This window comes from Hippopotamus amphibius, chromosome 9, assembly GCF_030028045.1.
Source record: "Hippopotamus amphibius kiboko isolate mHipAmp2 chromosome 9, mHipAmp2.hap2, whole genome shotgun sequence".
NCBI classification, from domain to species: domain Eukaryota; kingdom Metazoa; phylum Chordata; class Mammalia; order Artiodactyla; family Hippopotamidae; genus Hippopotamus; species Hippopotamus amphibius.
Window position 1 is genome coordinate 122,758,321 of NC_080194.1, and position 17,502 is coordinate 122,775,822.

Consider the following 17,502-nt stretch of genomic DNA (forward strand, 5'->3'; position numbering starts at 1 on the left):
ACAGGCGTGGGGGCAGCATAGCCTGGTGACTAAGAACTGACCATTTACCTTCTCCAAGGGAGTGAGAGGTGCCCTCACACCACTGGGGACTGCAGTGCTCCCCACAGGAAGGGGAACGTTGACACCACGTTTGTATTGCTTCATCCTGCATGAACACACACTGTTCTGACCATTCAGTTTGAACACCGGACACGGTAAGGGCCGAGGACTGAGACTTTTGTTTTTGTAATTTGTTTTTGTTTTGTTTCAATTCTTCCTTATGGAATGAACCAGCTTTTGAGGTGAAAAATAGTTTTTCCATGGCCACCTAAAATAGCAGCAGTGAATGAGATCCACCTTTCTGGTCGGGCAGAATTCAAAAAGCTCCTGGACTGTATAAAGGTGATAGAACACCTTTCTGGGACTCCCCTGGTGGTCCAGTGGTTGACTCTGCGCTCCCAAGGCAGGGGGCCCGGGTTCAATCCCTGGTCAGGGAATTAAGATGCTGCATGTCACATGGTGTGGCCAAAAACCAAACACCTCTTTCTAAAACGTGTCTAGCCAAGGAGCAGCCCAACACTCAAACACTTCCAGTGTTTTCCTGATTTAGAGGTTTTGGAGCTGTGACTTTGGAAGTGAAACCAAAACATTTTTTAGGCAATCGTGTTTAATTCCCTCACAACTGAAGCTGCCTTTGGGGCCAAGGGGGAGGAAGGAGACACTAAACCCAACACATGAGATGCACTCTAATTCTAGCTTTATTCAACACAGTTCTTTACTCTACACAGCAAAGTACAAACACAATATTATCTGAAATGCTACAAAGTTACAAAACAAAACAGAAAATGTATAGTACTGACTGTACAATAAAAGCCAAAAAAGCAATGTACACATTGCCAAGGTAACCTGCAAGACCACCATGAATACCAAGACGTTGGGGGGGTTTCTGTGATGACCTGGCAGGGCTGGTTCTCAACTCACCAATTTCAGAGAGAAAGGTAGATATGTGTGTGTGTGTGTGTGTGTGTTTGTGTGTGTATGTACACACTGCGCACATGGGAAAAATGTGTGTGTGTGTACATGTACATACACACTGCATACATGGGAAAAGAACCAGTTTGCGTATCTGGCCCTAGAGGTCAGAAGAGGACTCAAGCAGGGGAGCAGGGCCAGGCTAACAGGAATGGCAGTTGCGTTAAAGCACACCTTTTCCTGTGGGACTCAGTAGGCCAAGAGGTGAGGGCACGACCAGGCCACCAGATGGGCCCCAGGTCGTGTGTGGAATGGGAAAACGTGCTCTCAGGCGGGGTCTGTACCTCCACTTGAAGTCCCCTGCTCATCCCTGCTGACTTTTCCATTAAACTGGCCCTTAGGAACTAGAAACGTGGAAGCTTTCTAGCCAGAAAACTGGAGGGCATCTTTATAAGCACGACCCCAAACCAACAACACTCCTGAAGCCAGAACTCTGCTGCCAGGGGAAACGTCATAATTGCTGCCTTCACCTTTGAAGCCTGCCCCTGAGTGAGAGATTTTTTTTCCACCGATCCTCCTTCGGCTAGAAAATTGACAAAATTGAGCTGGATGGGACACAAGTCACAGGGCAGACTTCGGTGGCCCTGCTTATCGGGAGGAGTTGGAGCTGGAGCGGCTCCTGTGGCGGCGGCGGCCAGGTGAGCGGGATCGCCGGCGCACAGGGGACCTGCGCCGCGGGGAACGTGACCTGTAGGAAGAGAAGAAACTGCATCAGACATGAAACCCACGACCTGGGAGCAGCTCCACATCTGGGACTACAGGGGTAAAGCTGCCTTCTTTGGGGGACAATTCTACAGAGCTTCACGCCCCAACACTCCAGTCAGAACAGCTCCCTTTGGGTGGCACTGACACAGAACCCTTGGGAGAAACACAAATGTTCTGCAGACAAAAGGCACGACCCCAGGCTCTCCTCTTCTTCAAGGGTTGTGCAAGTGCAGCTTGACACCACTAGCAGAGGATGGCCTGACAACTGGCCTCTGCCAAGGGTATTAGTCTCTCCCCTACTCCTCTGAGCCTTCAGTGAGGGAAGGGGAGGGGCCACACCTCCCTTGGGTCCCTAGATCAGGCAGCTTTTCCTTTCTCCAGCTGTAAAGAACACAATGTGCTCCGAAAGCCGCCTGTGCCAATCAGTGCTGCTTTCCCACCCTCGTCATGAGGCACAGGGGACAGGCAGGGCTGGACAAGGCCCCAAAGTCGAGGTCCTCACTTTATGTTTATAAATCAAATAAACAGAAACTGGCCCTAAACAGAAACTAGTCCCTGTGAGACCCCCAAGTGACTTACCTTCTCCTCATCCGTGGGGGTGACCTGCGCCACATGGGAGGCGGTGGCAGCATTCTCCTGGGAGGGCTGAATCGCCTAGGGGGTGGCCGAGGCCAGGGGGCCAGCACAGCAGTGGCAGTGATCTCCTGGCCATCGATTTGTCCTGTTGAAAAAAGGATAAAGTCACAAATTATCTAAAAAACACATACCCTGAGCCAGGCCCAATGCCAGATATGGGCATACCACAGTGAGTGAGACAGAGAGGAGCCTGAGGGAATAAAGACAAACTACTCTGGTCACAGAAAGAACCTCACAATTATTATTATTGAAGGTTTCATCAAGAAAACTACCAGGAGTAGGGAACCTAATGGGAGACTCTATGTTGGTGCACTGGGATAGCTTTCTGGGGGGAAGCGCCATTCAACTCAATACCTAAAAAACAGGATGGAATTTGTTAAGTGAGGGGACAGGCTGTTGTCCCTGCCCTGAGCTGGAACGACCACCTTGAACTTCCTTAAGAGCAATGGGAAGGGGACAGACAAGGGGAGTGGGGAGACCTAGCGGGGGGCTTTGGCAGGACTGAGATGGAGTGAAACATAAGAACTCAAGGGATACTGGGGAGGTACAATCACCAGAGCTTGGTGATGCATCGGGTGAGCGAGCCCAGGAGTGGGGTGAAGAATGATCAGCACCAGGTTTCTGGATGAGCTGTGATCTCCTGAGAGGTGGGGCCTGAGAGGCAGGGACTTTTGAGGTGGGGAACAAAGTGAAAGGATGTTCAGGAGTTGTCAAGACTATCTAAAGAGTTTGAAAAAAAGTGCCTCAGGGAGGTGAGTCTGCATGCAGCCAGAACTAAAACCACACGTATGAATGAAATCGCAGAACCGCAAGGGGAGGCAGCTCAGAATCGAGGCACAAGAAACCTGCAGGGCCCCAGGGAAAGAAAAAGCAAGGGAAACTGAGGCACAGACCCAAGAACCCCAGGGGAGCATGCACCCCAACCCAGTCCAGGGATTGCTCAAGGGACCAAGCACAGCCTGTGTGCCCCCAAAGGGTGGGGGGCTCTTCTATCTTAGCTCCTACTTTCAAGGAAACTTCTGAGGTACTGAGGTGATAACTCAGGAATTTGGACCTATGTTCAGAACATACTTGAAAGGTTCAATTTAAGTAAATGCAGCCTAAGGTGGCCCTGGCCCATGGCCAAAAGCCAGTCCAAATCAGGGATTTTACAGGCACTGACTATGTAATAAAGTCATTCTCTGGCCAGCTGCTAGTAAAGGCCAAGCTCCCCACTTTCTTTCTGGAGACAGTGTGGAGCAGTTCCATTCAGTGGTGCACAGCACAACACGAGGGCGCACAGAAAAATCCTACCAGAATCTTAAGACAATGTGGAATATTTATAATCATGCACATCCTGAATGTGTTCAAGTCTCCTAAATTTTTAGCAAGTGCTCAGACTGTCAAATACACAAGATTGACAGTCTCTAAAACAAAGGTGTGATGGTCTAGTGGTTAAGATTCCACACTCCCAATGAAGGGGGCCTGGGTTCAGTCCTTGGTCAGGGAACTAGATCCTGCATACCGCAACTAAAGATTCTGTGTGCTGCAAGAAAGACCCAGTGCAGCCAAATAAATATTAAAAAAAAATAAGAGGGACTTCCCTGGTGGCGCAGTGGTTAAGAATTTGCCTGCTAATGTAGGGGACACAGGTTCGATTCCTGGTCCGGGAAGATCCCACATGCGTGGAACAACTAAGCCTGCGCACCACAACTACTGAGCCGGCATGCCTAGAGCCCGTGCTCTGCCAACAAGAGAAGCCACTGCATCGAGAAGCCCACACACAACAAAGAGTAGCCCCTGCTTGCTGCAACTAGAGAAAGCCTATGAACAGCAATGAAGACCCAATGCAGCCAAAATTAAAAAAAATAAAAATTTAAAAATTAAATAAAAAAAGGCTTCCTTGGTGGCACAGTGTTTGAGAATCCATCTCCCAATGCAGGGGACACGGGTTCGATCCCTGCTCCAGGAAGATCCCACATGCCTCGGAGCAACTAAGCCTGTACACCACAACTATTGAGCCTGTGCTTTAGAACCCGTGAGCCACAACTATTGAGCCCGTGTACCACAACTACTGAAGCCCACGTGCCTAGAGCCCGTGCTCTGCAACAAGAGAAGCCACAGCAATGAGAAGCCCAAGCGCTGCAACTAGAGAATGCCCGTGCACAGCAATGAAGACCCAACACAGCCAAAAAAACCCCCAAAAAACCAGGCGTGACTCACAAGGCCCAGAGCTGATGTGTGCAGAGTGATGGATCATAGTTTATAATGAACTCCTAAAATAATCCAGAGGGATTTAAGTAGATTGAAAGTTAGCACTGAAGTACCAAGGACAATTCTGTAGTATACAAACTCTACCAGGGCTCAGGGGCAATTATCCAAAGGCCTGTGAAACTATTTATCAAATGTATAAGAGAGCCTCCAAAGATGCCAAGATTCTGAGGGGTTCAGACTCTCTTTCCCACTTGGTCTGGCAGCCCACACAGTGCTGTGGGCAGTCCCGGCTCAGCTCCAGCTGCCTGGAGTATAGCAGCAGTGAGCTAGGGCACAGACAAATCCCAAATTCTTTAAAACGCTGACTATTCAAAATTTGAAACAATTCACAAGCATTCAAAGGTTGTCAAACCATTCTACCCAATACAAAGTGGCTACAAATGTCAAAGACAGTTAAGATGCATGATCTTGGGAAATGGATAAATTCTGTGAATTCAGCAAAGTTATCCTAAAAATGCTGAAATGTTAGCAAAACAGAAAATAACCCAGGATTAAAGAAAACATTTCCATATAAAAACCATGCTTCAGGGACTTCCCTGGTGGTCCAGTGGTTAAGACTTCGTGCTTCCAATGCAGGGAACATGGGTTTGATCCCTGGTCCGGGAAGATCCCACATGCAATGGAACAACTAAGCCTGTGCACCACAACTACTGAGCCTGCATACTCCAACTACTGAGCCTGCATGCTGAAACTACTGAAGCCTGTGTGCCTAGAGCCCATGATCCAAAACAAGAGAAGCCATCGCAATGAGAAAGCCCTTGTGCAGCAACGAAGACCCAACATAGCCCAATAAATAAATTAATTAAGATAAAATAAAAATCCTGCATGCAGCAACTAAGACCTGGCACAGCCAAAACAAAACACAAAACCATGCTTTATTATATTCATAATATACTCTCTGTAAAAAAAAAAAAACCCTTCATTTGATCCTTAAGCTTTAACAGATTGAAATATTCTTAAAATGCTACTATATTCATATTTGATGAATTTTTTTCAAGAATAATGCTCCATAAAACATTTTTTTTGTTAAACACACGCCCACTGAGTAAGAACTGGAATCCTGAAAGAGCCCCAGGGAGATTCTCACATGCAGCCAGGCTGGAAATCGGCTGTAAACACACTATGCATGTTGGGTAGCTGGTCTTGGACAGGGGACAAAGAAGGGAGGTTAGAGGAGACCTGGCAGGGCTTAACTCACCTCCATCCATGTGCTTCAGTGCCTTCTCAGCCTCATCTGGATTCTCAAACTCCACATATGCGTAGCCTTTAGACAGATGGGGGTGCATCCTTTCTACAGGCATGTCAATCATTTTAATTTTCCCATAGGTGGAGAATATCTCCATGATGTGATCCTAGGGAGGAAGAAGGATCACTAATGCTCACCCACCAATAACTTGTGTAAGAGTCAGAAAACTCACCACACAATTACAACCTTGGCATCTGGGGGTAAATCCCCTAAACACACACATGGCAGAAGCCTGCTTCTCTAGTTTTCCATTTTAAAAATTTGCAAAAGAGACACACCCTACTGTCCACTGGACAGAAACAGGATTTCTCACCTTGGTCACATTCCTGGTGAGCCTCCCAATATGCACTTTGGTGGGTTTAGGGGAAGGGCTCCGCCTTTTCCTTTCCTTTTCATCTCTTTTGGGTGGTTTGGATCTGATTGAAAAAAATTAAAAATTCTATTAAGACACTAAACCTCCTTTTTGGGTCTACTTTTATAGTAACTATAGTAACTTTACAGCCCTCAGTTTATAAACTGAGGTCCCCAGATAATTCACAAGTTTTGGGGGACATCCCCGAACCAATCACTCCTGGGTGGAGAAGTGGTGCGGAAGGGAGCTCACTTGGAGCGGGAACGCCGCCGGTTGTCATGTCTGCGCCGAGAAGGACTTGGAGAGCCAGAGGAACTGCTGGAGCTGGAGCTTCGGGACGTGCTGGAACTTCCTGAGCGGCTCGATGCTGATGACGAGCTGGAGCCGCTGCTGGAGCCTGTGCTGGTGCTGGAGCCTGAGCTGGAAGTAGAGCTGGACCGAGACCTGAGGGGCGAGAGGGAGGGGGTCAGAGACAAGTGGTAGGAGCAGCATTTCTTCACTGCACAGACAAGCCTGCACATGCTCCCAAGAGGAACCGCTGGCCTCATATTTTCAAGCCTCGCTGCTTTCTCCAGTGGGGGCAAACACTGACACCCCCCCATGACCATCCTAAGCCAAAGCCCTTGGTCCCTACCAAGGAAATGGCACACATGTTGTGCCGTGATAGGGAAGGAAGAACGAGCTGCTTCCTACCTACACATAAGCCTTGCCTACTGGGAGGTAAAGGAGGATCCTGGCAAGTCAGAGCCACTAACTCAGCTTAGAAGGCAGCTACTGACTGACACAGGCTGGTTCTCAACAAAAGGAAAAGGAAGCCCCCAGCCAATCCAATCACAACTCCAAATCAAAAGCACCTGAGAGAAAAAGCATACACCACCCCCCACCCCAAAAGATGTCCCATTCCTTAACATGTACAGAAAAGAAAAAATCCCATCATCATCCTCTGTATATAATCAGTGCAAACTGCAAACCAGTTTACCATAAATTAGTCTCTATTAATAATCTGAGTGCGTTCTTTATCAATAATTAAGAAGACAGAGCATTCTGCAGCCTCTTTGGGAAGGAAGAGGGATGTGACTGTGGAAGTGAGGCCCTGGCAATGCTCTAACCCATCAGCCCCACCTGGTGCTGCTGCTACCGCTGGAAGCGCTGCGTCTCTTTCGCGTTTTATCCCTGCCGCGATCCTTCTCGCTTGACTCCTTGGTGGCCCCTTTATCTTTAGAGCGATCCTTGGACTTCTCATCAGAGCGGTCTTTGCGTTTGCTAGGAGAAGGAGCCCTGGATAGTGAGGGAGAGTGTGAGATTACATGCCCCTCTGACTGAACCCTGAAACAACAGCACAACCCCAAAGGGCTACAGAAATCCCAGGCAATCACAGAGCAAAATGATCTGTGGCTTAGGACACGTTCACTGTAAAATTCAAGACATTTCCAATTTTCCCCTTTCTGAGGGTCCCTAGCAATGAGCGCCCCCAAAGTAGCACTAGAAAAATCTGACAGAAGGATTACCTAGTGCTGGACTTTTTATTATTTTCTTTGACTCCTAGCAAGCTCTTCTTTTTCACTCCTGATAAATCCATTCTCCCCTTCTGAGGTGTTCAAAGCAGCAATGGCGGCCTCACTTATCTGAACTCTCACTTCTAACTTGAGTCTGAGAAACGATCCCTAATCGATTGCAATTTACGCCAAAGTGCAGCCTAATAACAAGATAAAAGGATTTACAGAGTAAATTGGCAAGGCAACAAATCTACTTTGCAGTCAAAAGCTGAGCACAGGAGAAGGCAGCAAAGAACACAGTAAGCAGCAAGCGCCCACAAAGCCAGGAGCACGCAGGGACCCGCACCATTTCCTCATGGAGATCCCGCCCCCACAGGAGGCACAAGTAGTCACCTCAGCTTGTCTTTTTCTCAAGGAACGGTGTGGATAGTGGTGTTCTGTTATTTTACAGGCAGTACAATACCCGTTTTTCATTCATAAGTTTGATGATGAGCCCTCTACAGTCCTCTAGAAATACTATAGCACCATATTTGCATGCAGAACCGAAAACAGCCTAACTGATAAGATTTGATCTCGTTTCATTGCTGTAAATCTTTGCAGGATACACTGGATACATGATATGACTGGAAGCAAAAACCATTTCAAAAGTGACTGGTACCAGCATCAAAACATTTAATAACCAAACACAAACAAAACATTTAAAAAGCAGTAAAATAAGATGTTAAAAAAGTAGTCATTGTAAACACTGACTAATGTTAATGATATGCATAATGGAAGGGTTATGGGGAAGTATTCCAAAGTCTGCAACTTACTTTGAAATGCAAGAACAAGTAAGACTGATGGGTGGCTAGATATGAATAAAGCAAATGTAACAGAAATGCAACTCATTAGAATCTAGGTGGTGATGATGTGGCTATTCATTGCACAAAATTGTTTCAACTTTTCAGTCTGTTCCTTCACATTTTTTTCAAAAATAAAGTGTTTGGAGGGAAAGATGTAGATATTGGAATTGGATGTTACTCCGTGTATTGGATGTTACTGCATGTAAGGGTTTAGTAAAGTGCCTGGACTGCAGCATGTACTCAGTAACTATTACTCAAGAAAAAACTATTAATTCATTATGTGCCGTTTCCTGGGGACTGTTGACTTTAGTATTTCCAGTGAGGTTTTGTACAATTTGCTTGAGTTTAAGCAAAGATCTCAGGATGTTAGCTTTGACTACTTCTCGCTCACCTTCCTGTAAGTGACCTGGACACAGCACACCAACTGGGATTCTGTTTCTATGTGTGTAGTGCTGCCAAAATGCCAGATAAACATTCTGACTCAAGAAAAGAGTGCCCAGTTTTGGATGAGCAAGTCAGAGTACAAAAGAGAATATCAGCTTTGCTGCTCTTTTCCAGGGCTATAAAGTTTTTTTTTAAAGCGTTTTGTCTTAAAATAGTAAGGTACTATAGACACCCAGCAGGCATCACTGGATAAGGTTAGTGTCCTTGGACAATCAGTGAATATAATCCAATGGTTGAGTCTGGAGTCAGCCTGCCTGGGTTTGATTCAAAGCTTTGTTGTGTGACCTTGGATAAATCACTAAACCTTTCTGAGCCTCAATTTCTCAACAGCATTACAATGGCACATACACCTCATAGAAATGTAACATAAACCAAATTAACGCATAAAAGAGACCTGGCACCTAGTTAAGGCTCAATAAATGTTAGGTAATATTAGATGAAAGGCTCTGGAGGCTCTTCTCCCACATAAACTCTATGACTCTAAAGTCATACACAGTCTCTGAATGCTCAACAGGGGTCTCTGGACTGCCCCCATTAGGATCACCAAGAGCAGCACTGTCCAACAGAAAAAGTGCCAACTACAAGAGTACTCTAAAATTTTCTAGTAGCCACATTACAAAAAGTATTAGTTAACAGATAAAGTTAACTTCTAGTAATGTATTTTTTTGGACACACTACACCCCAAATACTCTTTTCACCAACCAGTACACAAATTCATTAATAAAGTATGTACACCTCCCCATACTAAGTCTTTTAAAGACCTCAATTTGAACTAGGTATATTTCAAGTACTCAACAGCCACGTGTGGCCAATGGCTACCTTACTGATCAACTGGCCCAGAATGCAAGATTCCTGGGCCCCACCCCAGTCCTAAAGATCTGTACTTTGTGTACCATCAGTTACCTTAAACGCTAAAAAATTAAGAACTACAGAGTAAGTGAACACTTTGCTGGGTGTGGCCTGAGTGCTAGAAAGCAAAGGTTGAGGTTCTCTGTTTACACAAGTTCAGGTAACAGCACAGGACCTTGGTTACCTCCCCCATCCTCCGGAAAGGTGCGCGTCCAACAGCCAGAGAGAGGAGAGAACAATTAGTTAAATCTCGAGTAGATAGCGTTTCAACTCACATCTTCGGAACACCTTACCCATTTAAAAGTACATTTTAGGCACGATTCATGCGAAATAACAAAGAGAAAAAGCCACACCTCTCCATCGATTTTAACCTTCCCACATCCTCTCTTCTGGGGTTACCCGTCAAACCGAGCTCCAAGACATTAGGGGCCTTATCCCCAACGACTAGCACCGAGAACAGCACACAGGAACCCGGCAGACGTTCGTGGAGTCGATGTTTGAATTAATGACTTCGAAGAAAGGGTCAGTCGGTCACCCAGGGCATCCCACAAAGCAACTCCGCACCCACCGGCACCGGCCCCACACGCAACCTCGCCGCCCCCCGTCCCCGTTCACTCACAACTCCCCAGTCCAGGCGCCGGGCCGCGAGCGCTTCCAGAGTAGGGCCCGGCGTTGAGGGCCTGGGTCTCCAGCCTGGCGAGAGGGCCCCGACGGCGGAGGCCGAGTTCCCGGCTGCTCCGAATTCCGCGGGCCTCACCGGGCCAGCCGCAGAGCGCACGAAGCGAGGGCGCCCTTCCGCCCGCCGCGGCCCCGACCACTTCCGGGCCGCGGCCTCGGCACCTCCCACTCAGCCCGCCCAGGGCCACACTTTCTTCTGAAACCCTGTGCTGCGCCGCTAGGCCGCCGTTGCCACCGCGTGGCCGGAGAGCGGGCCGGCTCCACGATGCACCCCGCCAAGCCTAGCGGGCGGCCCCCGAAGCTTGGATGGGGTCGGATTCCCCCTACTTACATCTTCCCGCCGCCGCAACCTCCTCCCGCTCTCCTCAGCCTCTGAGGCCGGCGCCGCTCTGGCGTCAGGATTAGGGAGCGGGAAGGGGCCGTCGTCCGGCGCGCCGCGATGACGTAGAATGCTTCAGCCAATGGGCGGAGCGAGGAGAGTGTTAAAGGGCCAAGGCCTTTTTGGGGAGAGAGGCGTCGTGGCGCTTACTCTATCTCCCTCTCTGGAGGGGCGTCTGAGGCTGCCCCGAGCTGGCTGCACGCCTCGTGGGGCCGGCAAGCTGGCAGCGATCTGGGGCTGGCAGGGCTGCGCTGCGCGGGCAGCTCGCGGGCCGGCACTGAGCGGGTTAAGGCGGCCTCGGCCCCGCCCCTCTCCGTGCGCGTGCGCACTGGGTTCGCGGCGGGCCTGGCGGCGTCCCTGGCCACTACGCTCTAGACCCTGCAGCTTCGCGCGTGGGTGCGGCGGGGTTGGGGGAGGGGTGCGTAAATGCTGTTGTTTTTGGCGGCCGGGAGCGGGGACCCGCAGAGCTGAGGCAGCTCAACGGGCCGGGCCGTTGCGGGGGTGCGTTCGTGCGATTACCACTCGTGGTGTGAGGGGTGACCATGTAGACGCAGCTTCTGTGCCGCTGGAATTCGGCCGGCTGGGCAAGACAGGGGGTGGTGCAGCCAGAACGAACGGGCAGCAAAAGGCAAGGTAGAAGACAGTGTGCAGAAGGGAAGGCTCCTCCGAGGAGGTGACACTGCAGCTGAGACCCGAGTGGAAGGGCGCGTCCGGCCCGGGGAACAGCAGGTGCGAAGGGGCATAGGCTCGTTGGAAGAATCCGGGGCTAAAAAGTGGAGTTTAGCGTTTGTGGGGAACAGGAAAGTTGTGGAAGATACGGCGCCAAGGCGTCATCTCTGGGCCGGTGGACGGTGCAGGCGGGGAGGCACTGTCAGAGCCTCCTGGCAAAGGCAGGAGGGTGAGGGTTGGAGGCCCAGGACCAGGCAGGAGACTGTCGGAGTAAAACCCGGCGCTGAGCGGGCCAGAGCTTGCGGGTTTGTTTACCGCTGTGCCTCTCCTCTCCCCACGCTGTACTTGGCAAGCAGTCAATGCTGCGTGACTGTTAGTGGTGGGAGGGAAGGTGAGCCCCCGCCCCAGAAGCCGTAGGAACAGGTAGGTTCCGTAAGGAACAGAAAATGAACAGTTCCAAGATGTTGTTTTGGTGGGAAGGGGCCAGTGTGGCTTGGAGATGGACCAGATGTCAAGGGAAAGGACAGGAGAGTCCAAGATACGGCTTGGTGGCCCCGGATGGATAGATAGACCTGTGTGCCTGTGCTTGTGGTCTGCAGGTCACTGCTTTCTGCTCCATGTGGTTTTCCCAGCGAGTGGATGGTGACTCCTTTCCTTCATCCAGTTCCTCTGGCCCTGTCCAGGGTGTCAAGTGTGCCCCTACCATTTCACCCTGGGCTAGGGATGTCTGAGGAGCTGGGGACAAAAGACAGTCCTAGAGGAGCAGCCTACCTTTTGAGTCCTCTCTGCCAAGAGGCACCAACACACCCCTGGGGGTGGGGGTTGGCAGGCAGAGTCAGTTCTGGGTCCGGGTTCTCACTTTGCATTTAGATTTGGGAAGGAGGCTGCATTTATCTCTGCATCACTGTCACATCTGCCATGGTCACTCAGGGAGGCATAAGTGGAACAGAAGGGTAGCCCTAGCCCAGCATCAGTGAGAAGGCCCAGAGGATCACTGTTGGGGATGGTGTGGCCTCGGTGGGCCAGGCCTGCAGCACACGGAAGTCTGTGAGGAGGCAATGGCAACACATCAGAGCCCCACATATTCAGGATCAAGTCAGTGTGTGCCCCAAAGGCCCTGAATCCAGAGCTTTTGCCCAGGGATGCAGTGACACCCTAGGTGGGGATGGGGCAAGCCCATGATCCCCACCATGGCAAAAGGAAGATGGAGACACTGCCAACTGGGCAGACAGCCCCTCCTGGTTTGTTTGTTTGTTGGCTGCTGCCATGCGGCATGTGGATCCTTAGTTCCCCAACCAGGGATGGAACCTGTGCCCTCTGCAGTGCAAGCGTAGAGTCTTAACCCGTGGACCACCAGGGAAGTTCCCCCTTCTGTTGTTTTTTCTTGTTAGTGCTCTAAAGTAATAGAATTTGGCATGCATATAAATTTTAGCACATTTTATATTAAATTTAAAAGCATGATTTATTCTCTTGTGAATTTAATTAAATTTGTTTCTAAATATTGTTGATTTTATTATCAAGTGTGTTATCAGCTGTTGAGCTTTAAAATGTGAGCATCTTGGCTTTTGCAGTTTTGAGAATCAGCAGAATGTGTTTGGAAGGAACATGAGAAAATAAAATTCTGGAGGTTCCCTGACCCCAGCCTTCCACGAGTCCTGGATTTCTCCCCTCCCAACCCCCAATGCCAGCCTGCTGAGTCCGTGGGGATTGAGGGCCAGGGAGCCATGGCCTTTGGGGACCTCAGGAGGTCTTTGGCCCAGGTTTGATGGAGGGGGTGAGGCAGGGCTTCTGGGGACAGGGTGCTGGGCAGCTAGCCCCAAGCCTGGAGCTGTATATCACATGCATCCTGTGGGCTCTGGCCAGTGTCTTCAGCCCCCCTCCCTCTTCCCCCAGGGCCATCTGCTGACGATGCACTCAGTTTGAGAACATACCCACATCAAGGCAGAATATCCCCCTGCCTTTATCCTCTGTGGGTCTGGTGGCCTCCGCAGTGCCTGCCCCTGGAGGCTGGTAACCTGGCACACTGAAAGGGGCAGGGATGGCCTGGGTTGTGTTGGGAGGTCATGGTGGGCCACACAGGAGCTTTGAGCAGGCATTGCATCCACTTGCAAACCATGTCAAAGAAGCATTTCTACCCATTGATGACAGACTCTGTGCCAAGGGCAGGCATGGCAGCACAGCCAAGTGGAAGAAAGGGGTTTGGGTGGGGTCAGGGTGGTTGTGATATCTAGGTGACCCTGGGGGAGGCATCAGAGAGGAGGCATATCAAGAGGCCTGGCTCCTGTCTGTGGGGGTGAATCCCTGCAGCCCCTGGAGGAACCCAGGAGGAGGTGCCCAGGAGGAGGCACTGGCCTGTCCTGGGTGGTCAGGCTGGATTTGAAAGGGCCAGCCAGCCAATGAAGGTCTGGAGTTGTGGTGAGGCCTCCCTGGCTGTGTGTCTCCAAGGTGTGGGAGCATCAGGTCCTGGGGCCCCCCAGGAAGCACAGGCTGCTCCCTGGACGGGCTGCAGGGCCCAGGACTGCTGAGTGGTGGGCTTGGGAGCTTGTGCTGATTTTCGTGCCCAAAACCCTGTGTCCATTTATGCCCTGAGGAAGTCAAGGATAGTGATATCTGAGTTGCCCACCCTGGGGCTGCCCCAGGGGACAGGGAGGGGCCTGGCCTGAGAAGGGGAGCAGGTGGGCTGGGCGCTGGGTGAGCTGCTTTGGCCTCTTGCCGGCCCCAGGCCTACTTGGCCATCTGCAGTCAGTCGGTTTGGGGCTTCTCTGACCTTGGAGGCATCTAATGCTGACATCTGTGGGGTGTGGGCCGGGCCCCAGGAGCAGGGCCTGGGCAGCCCTGTGTGTTGAAGAAGGAAGGCAGGGCCCCCGCTCCCCGGGCCTGACCCCCAGCTTCAGCCCCTCCTCCAGCCTGCTTGAAGCCCAGGCCACGTGTGCCCATCAGGTACAGATGAGACTCCAGGGCCCAGTGTTGTGCTGCCTCCTGGCTGTCTTTCCTGGGGGTGGGGGGTGGGGGGCCTGTGGGGACCTGGACTACTGTCTTGGTGCCCCTCCTTGAGCAGTCTCCAGGCCCACCTTTACGCTGAACCCCCCTTAGGGTGCCCTGCCCTCCCTTGGGGAAGGGAGAGGGGCTGAACATTCTAGGCCTTGGGGTCAGACCTGAGCTAGGGTTCAGAGGATGGAGCCTTGTGTCTGGAGAGGGGGAGGTTGCACACTCAGCCTGCTGGCCTCAGCTGTGTGGTTGGGTGAGCAGCCTAACCCTGACTTTGGTGTTGGAGGTAACTGATGGAACCTCTGTCAGTCTTCTCCTTGATGGAGTGGGTGGAGTTTAGCCCCTGTGGACCCAGGTAGGCCCAGGCTGTTTACCCAGGAATGTCCCTATCTGCAGGTATGGCTCTGGCCCTTAGCACAGCCAGTGGGGTCTGGATGAGCATGGGTGGTGCCCGTCTTCACACCGACTGATCTGTGTGGGAGTGAGGGTCCCAGAGGGCCTTGATAGCTTATGCCACGAGTGTTACACTGGTCCTCAGAGGTGAGCTGAACAGCAGCTGGCGTGGGGTGTCCCTCAGATGGAGCAGCAGGTATTGGCAGCCCTGGTTGGCAGTCTAGCCCCAGGCTAGCCTTTTGGAACCCTCTCCCCCTCATTCCCAGGCTCTGGCCCTGCAGGTGTCAAGTCTGACTGCCCCGGGGCCTTGGGATGTCACCGCCTCTGTGTTCAAGGAATGGACTGGGTTCAGGCCAGGCTAGGGGTGTATGAGTCTAGGCCAGGTGGGTGGGCGGGGCCGGCTCCTCCTCCACCTGGTGTGTGTGGTCATCCCCAGGCGGTTTGTGGCCACCCTCGGGCCTGACTTCCAGCCTCCCCTTCAGGGGCTGGCCTTGCCTCACTCCTCCACTTTGCTGGGCTCTCTGCCTTAGGCTTGTCTGTTGCTTTGTGAGACTGGGCCAGGGGTTCCTGGGACTGGGGTGACCTTGGCTTCCCCTCAAGTCCTGGGCTAAAGATCTGGGATTGAAATTTGCCCAGAAAGAAGTCTGTTTTGCTTTTCTGAGCCCCTGCAGCCAAAGGGCTAGGGCACTTGGGGTGGGGGCAGGGAGTGGACTGTAGAGTACAGCTACAGAGCGGCAGAGCGGCCATACTCAAGTCTTCCTGGCTGAGGCGGGGTCACACCAGCTCAAGTAGACAATGAAGGCATGCATGGGGGTACCACTTCCTTGAAGAGGCCAGCCTGCCCACTACAATCACGGCAGAGACTGCAGCTGTGTCCTGCTACCAGGTTTTTGACGGGGATGCCCGGCTAATTAAAAGGCGGCATGTTGTAACTCCCTCATCTAGTGCAGCTGTGTGCCTGTGTTCTGGACAATGACATGGACACAGAAGCCAGTGACAGCCAGGAGCTGCGCCCTCCTGTTCCTCCCCCTGCTTCCTGCCTGCTCCATCTGGAAGTCTCAGTGGCACCTTGGACCCGAAAAGGTGACCTTCAGGAGGGAGGCCTGCACCTGGATGGCGCAGGCAGATGGAGTCTGTCTTGCTGAGACCTTGACCACTGGTGACGGAACGCCTAGATTGCCTTCTCTGGACTTTGCTCTTGGCAGAGAAATAAACTCTTGTCTTTTGTAAGCCACTGCAGTGTGGTTTTCTGATGTGGACAGCAAGCCGCCTGCAGAATCTTCTTTCCACAGGAGCTGTTTCTGTGACCTGCTGCCCGGTAGTCCTTCCCCGTGGTGAAGGCAGAGGAGGGGGCTCAGCCTCAGCCTGCCCCCCAGCAGGGTACACCCCCCCCCCCGCCCCATCCTTGTGAGGCTACCCTCCTTCATCTGGGCCCTCGGTTCTGGGTGCAGCTGTCAGGCTGAAGGACAGCTTGCATGTCCACTGACTCTCAGTGGAGCCACCATGGGGCTGAGCAGGACTTTTCCACAGGCCTTGCTCTTGGCCTTGATGTGGTCTCTAGCCCTCTGGAACCTCAGACCAGGCCGTGCAGGGCAGGGAAGGCACAACTTTGGCCGTGGCAGCTGTGGCAGCTGTTGGGGGCCAGCATCTCTAGGGACCGTCTGGGCCGGGAGGTCTGAGTAGAGTGGAACAGGCATGGAGTGAGGGGAGCAGGCCGACTCTCCTGATAGGGAGCCTGTGGGTCCTGCCCCCTCCCCTGGGCCTGTAGGTGCCACAGCTGAAACCAAACCCCAACTGGGGCTGGGTTGGGGCTTCTGAGGCCCCAATCCTGGCTTGCTTGAGGACACTTGGCTCCAATGGTGGGTTTCTAGCAGCCTCGCAGATGACCCAGAGGTGCTGCATGGATCCTAACAGTGGCACCCGTGTCTGCTGCTCCTGGGGCCCCTCCTAACTGTCTCTTCTGCAGCTGCTCAAGCTCCATATGCGGGTGCAGCTGTGGGCTTCTCTCTCCTGATGGCCATGTGCCTCCCCTCTGGTCCCCACCACTGTAGCCTTGGCTGTGCCCTCCATGGCTGCTGACCTGTCTCCCCAAAGGGGTTTCTGATCACGACAGCCCCCGCTTCCATCCTGCCAGTCTTTCCACCTCACTTCCCATCAACAAACCCACCTCTCCCTGGACCCGTGCAATCTGATCTCACACGTGTGCCTCACACATGCTGTTCCTTCAGTCCTAGGCACCTTTCCTCACCCCTGTTTTGTGGCATCGAAGGAGAAAATGACAAATTTCTATATCTTTAACACATGGGCTGAAAAACAAGGCCAGGATGCCCTGCAGAAGGGCTGCTGGGGGACATGTGGGCGAGCCGTGCTGGCCTCTGCCCTCCTCCTTGGGCCAGCAAACTTAACCCCGCCACAGCAGCCACACTCCTGCATACAAGTTGCAGCCCACCTCTCGGAAGATGCTGTTGGGCAACGTTTAGGACCACAACCACCCCTAAGTTGTTTTTTGTTGTTGTTATTGTTTTTATAATATGGAACTAAATGATGATGGTTTGAAGAAT

At 51.9% G+C, this 17,502-nt stretch overlaps 1 protein-coding gene across 6 annotated transcripts; it reads right to left on the bottom strand.

The window, feature by feature from the left end:
- Positions 1–719: 719 nt before the first annotated feature.
- Positions 720–10,934, bottom strand: RNPS1 (RNA binding protein with serine rich domain 1). 6 transcript variants are annotated; one of them, XM_057750377.1, is made up of 9 exons: positions 10,844–10,922; positions 8,093–8,322; positions 7,712–7,899; positions 7,326–7,466; positions 6,456–6,647; positions 6,165–6,267; positions 5,804–5,957; positions 2,296–2,437; positions 720–1,699 (listed from the first exon to the last, which is right to left on the bottom strand). In XM_057750377.1, the coding sequence occupies exons 3-9, from the start codon at positions 7,780–7,782 to the stop codon at positions 1,600–1,602; spliced, it is 903 nt and encodes a 300-aa protein (XP_057606360.1). In that variant the 5' UTR covers positions 7,783–7,899; positions 8,093–8,322; positions 10,844–10,922; the 3' UTR covers positions 720–1,599. The 6 variants fall into 6 exon arrangements, with proteins under 6 accessions (XP_057606360.1, XP_057606356.1, XP_057606358.1 ...); XM_057750373.1 differs by having other exon boundaries at positions 7,326–7,481; XM_057750375.1 differs by lacking the exon at positions 10,844–10,922 and adding an exon at positions 10,454–10,833 and having other exon boundaries at positions 7,326–7,481.
- Positions 10,935–17,502: the final 6,568 nt, after the last annotated feature.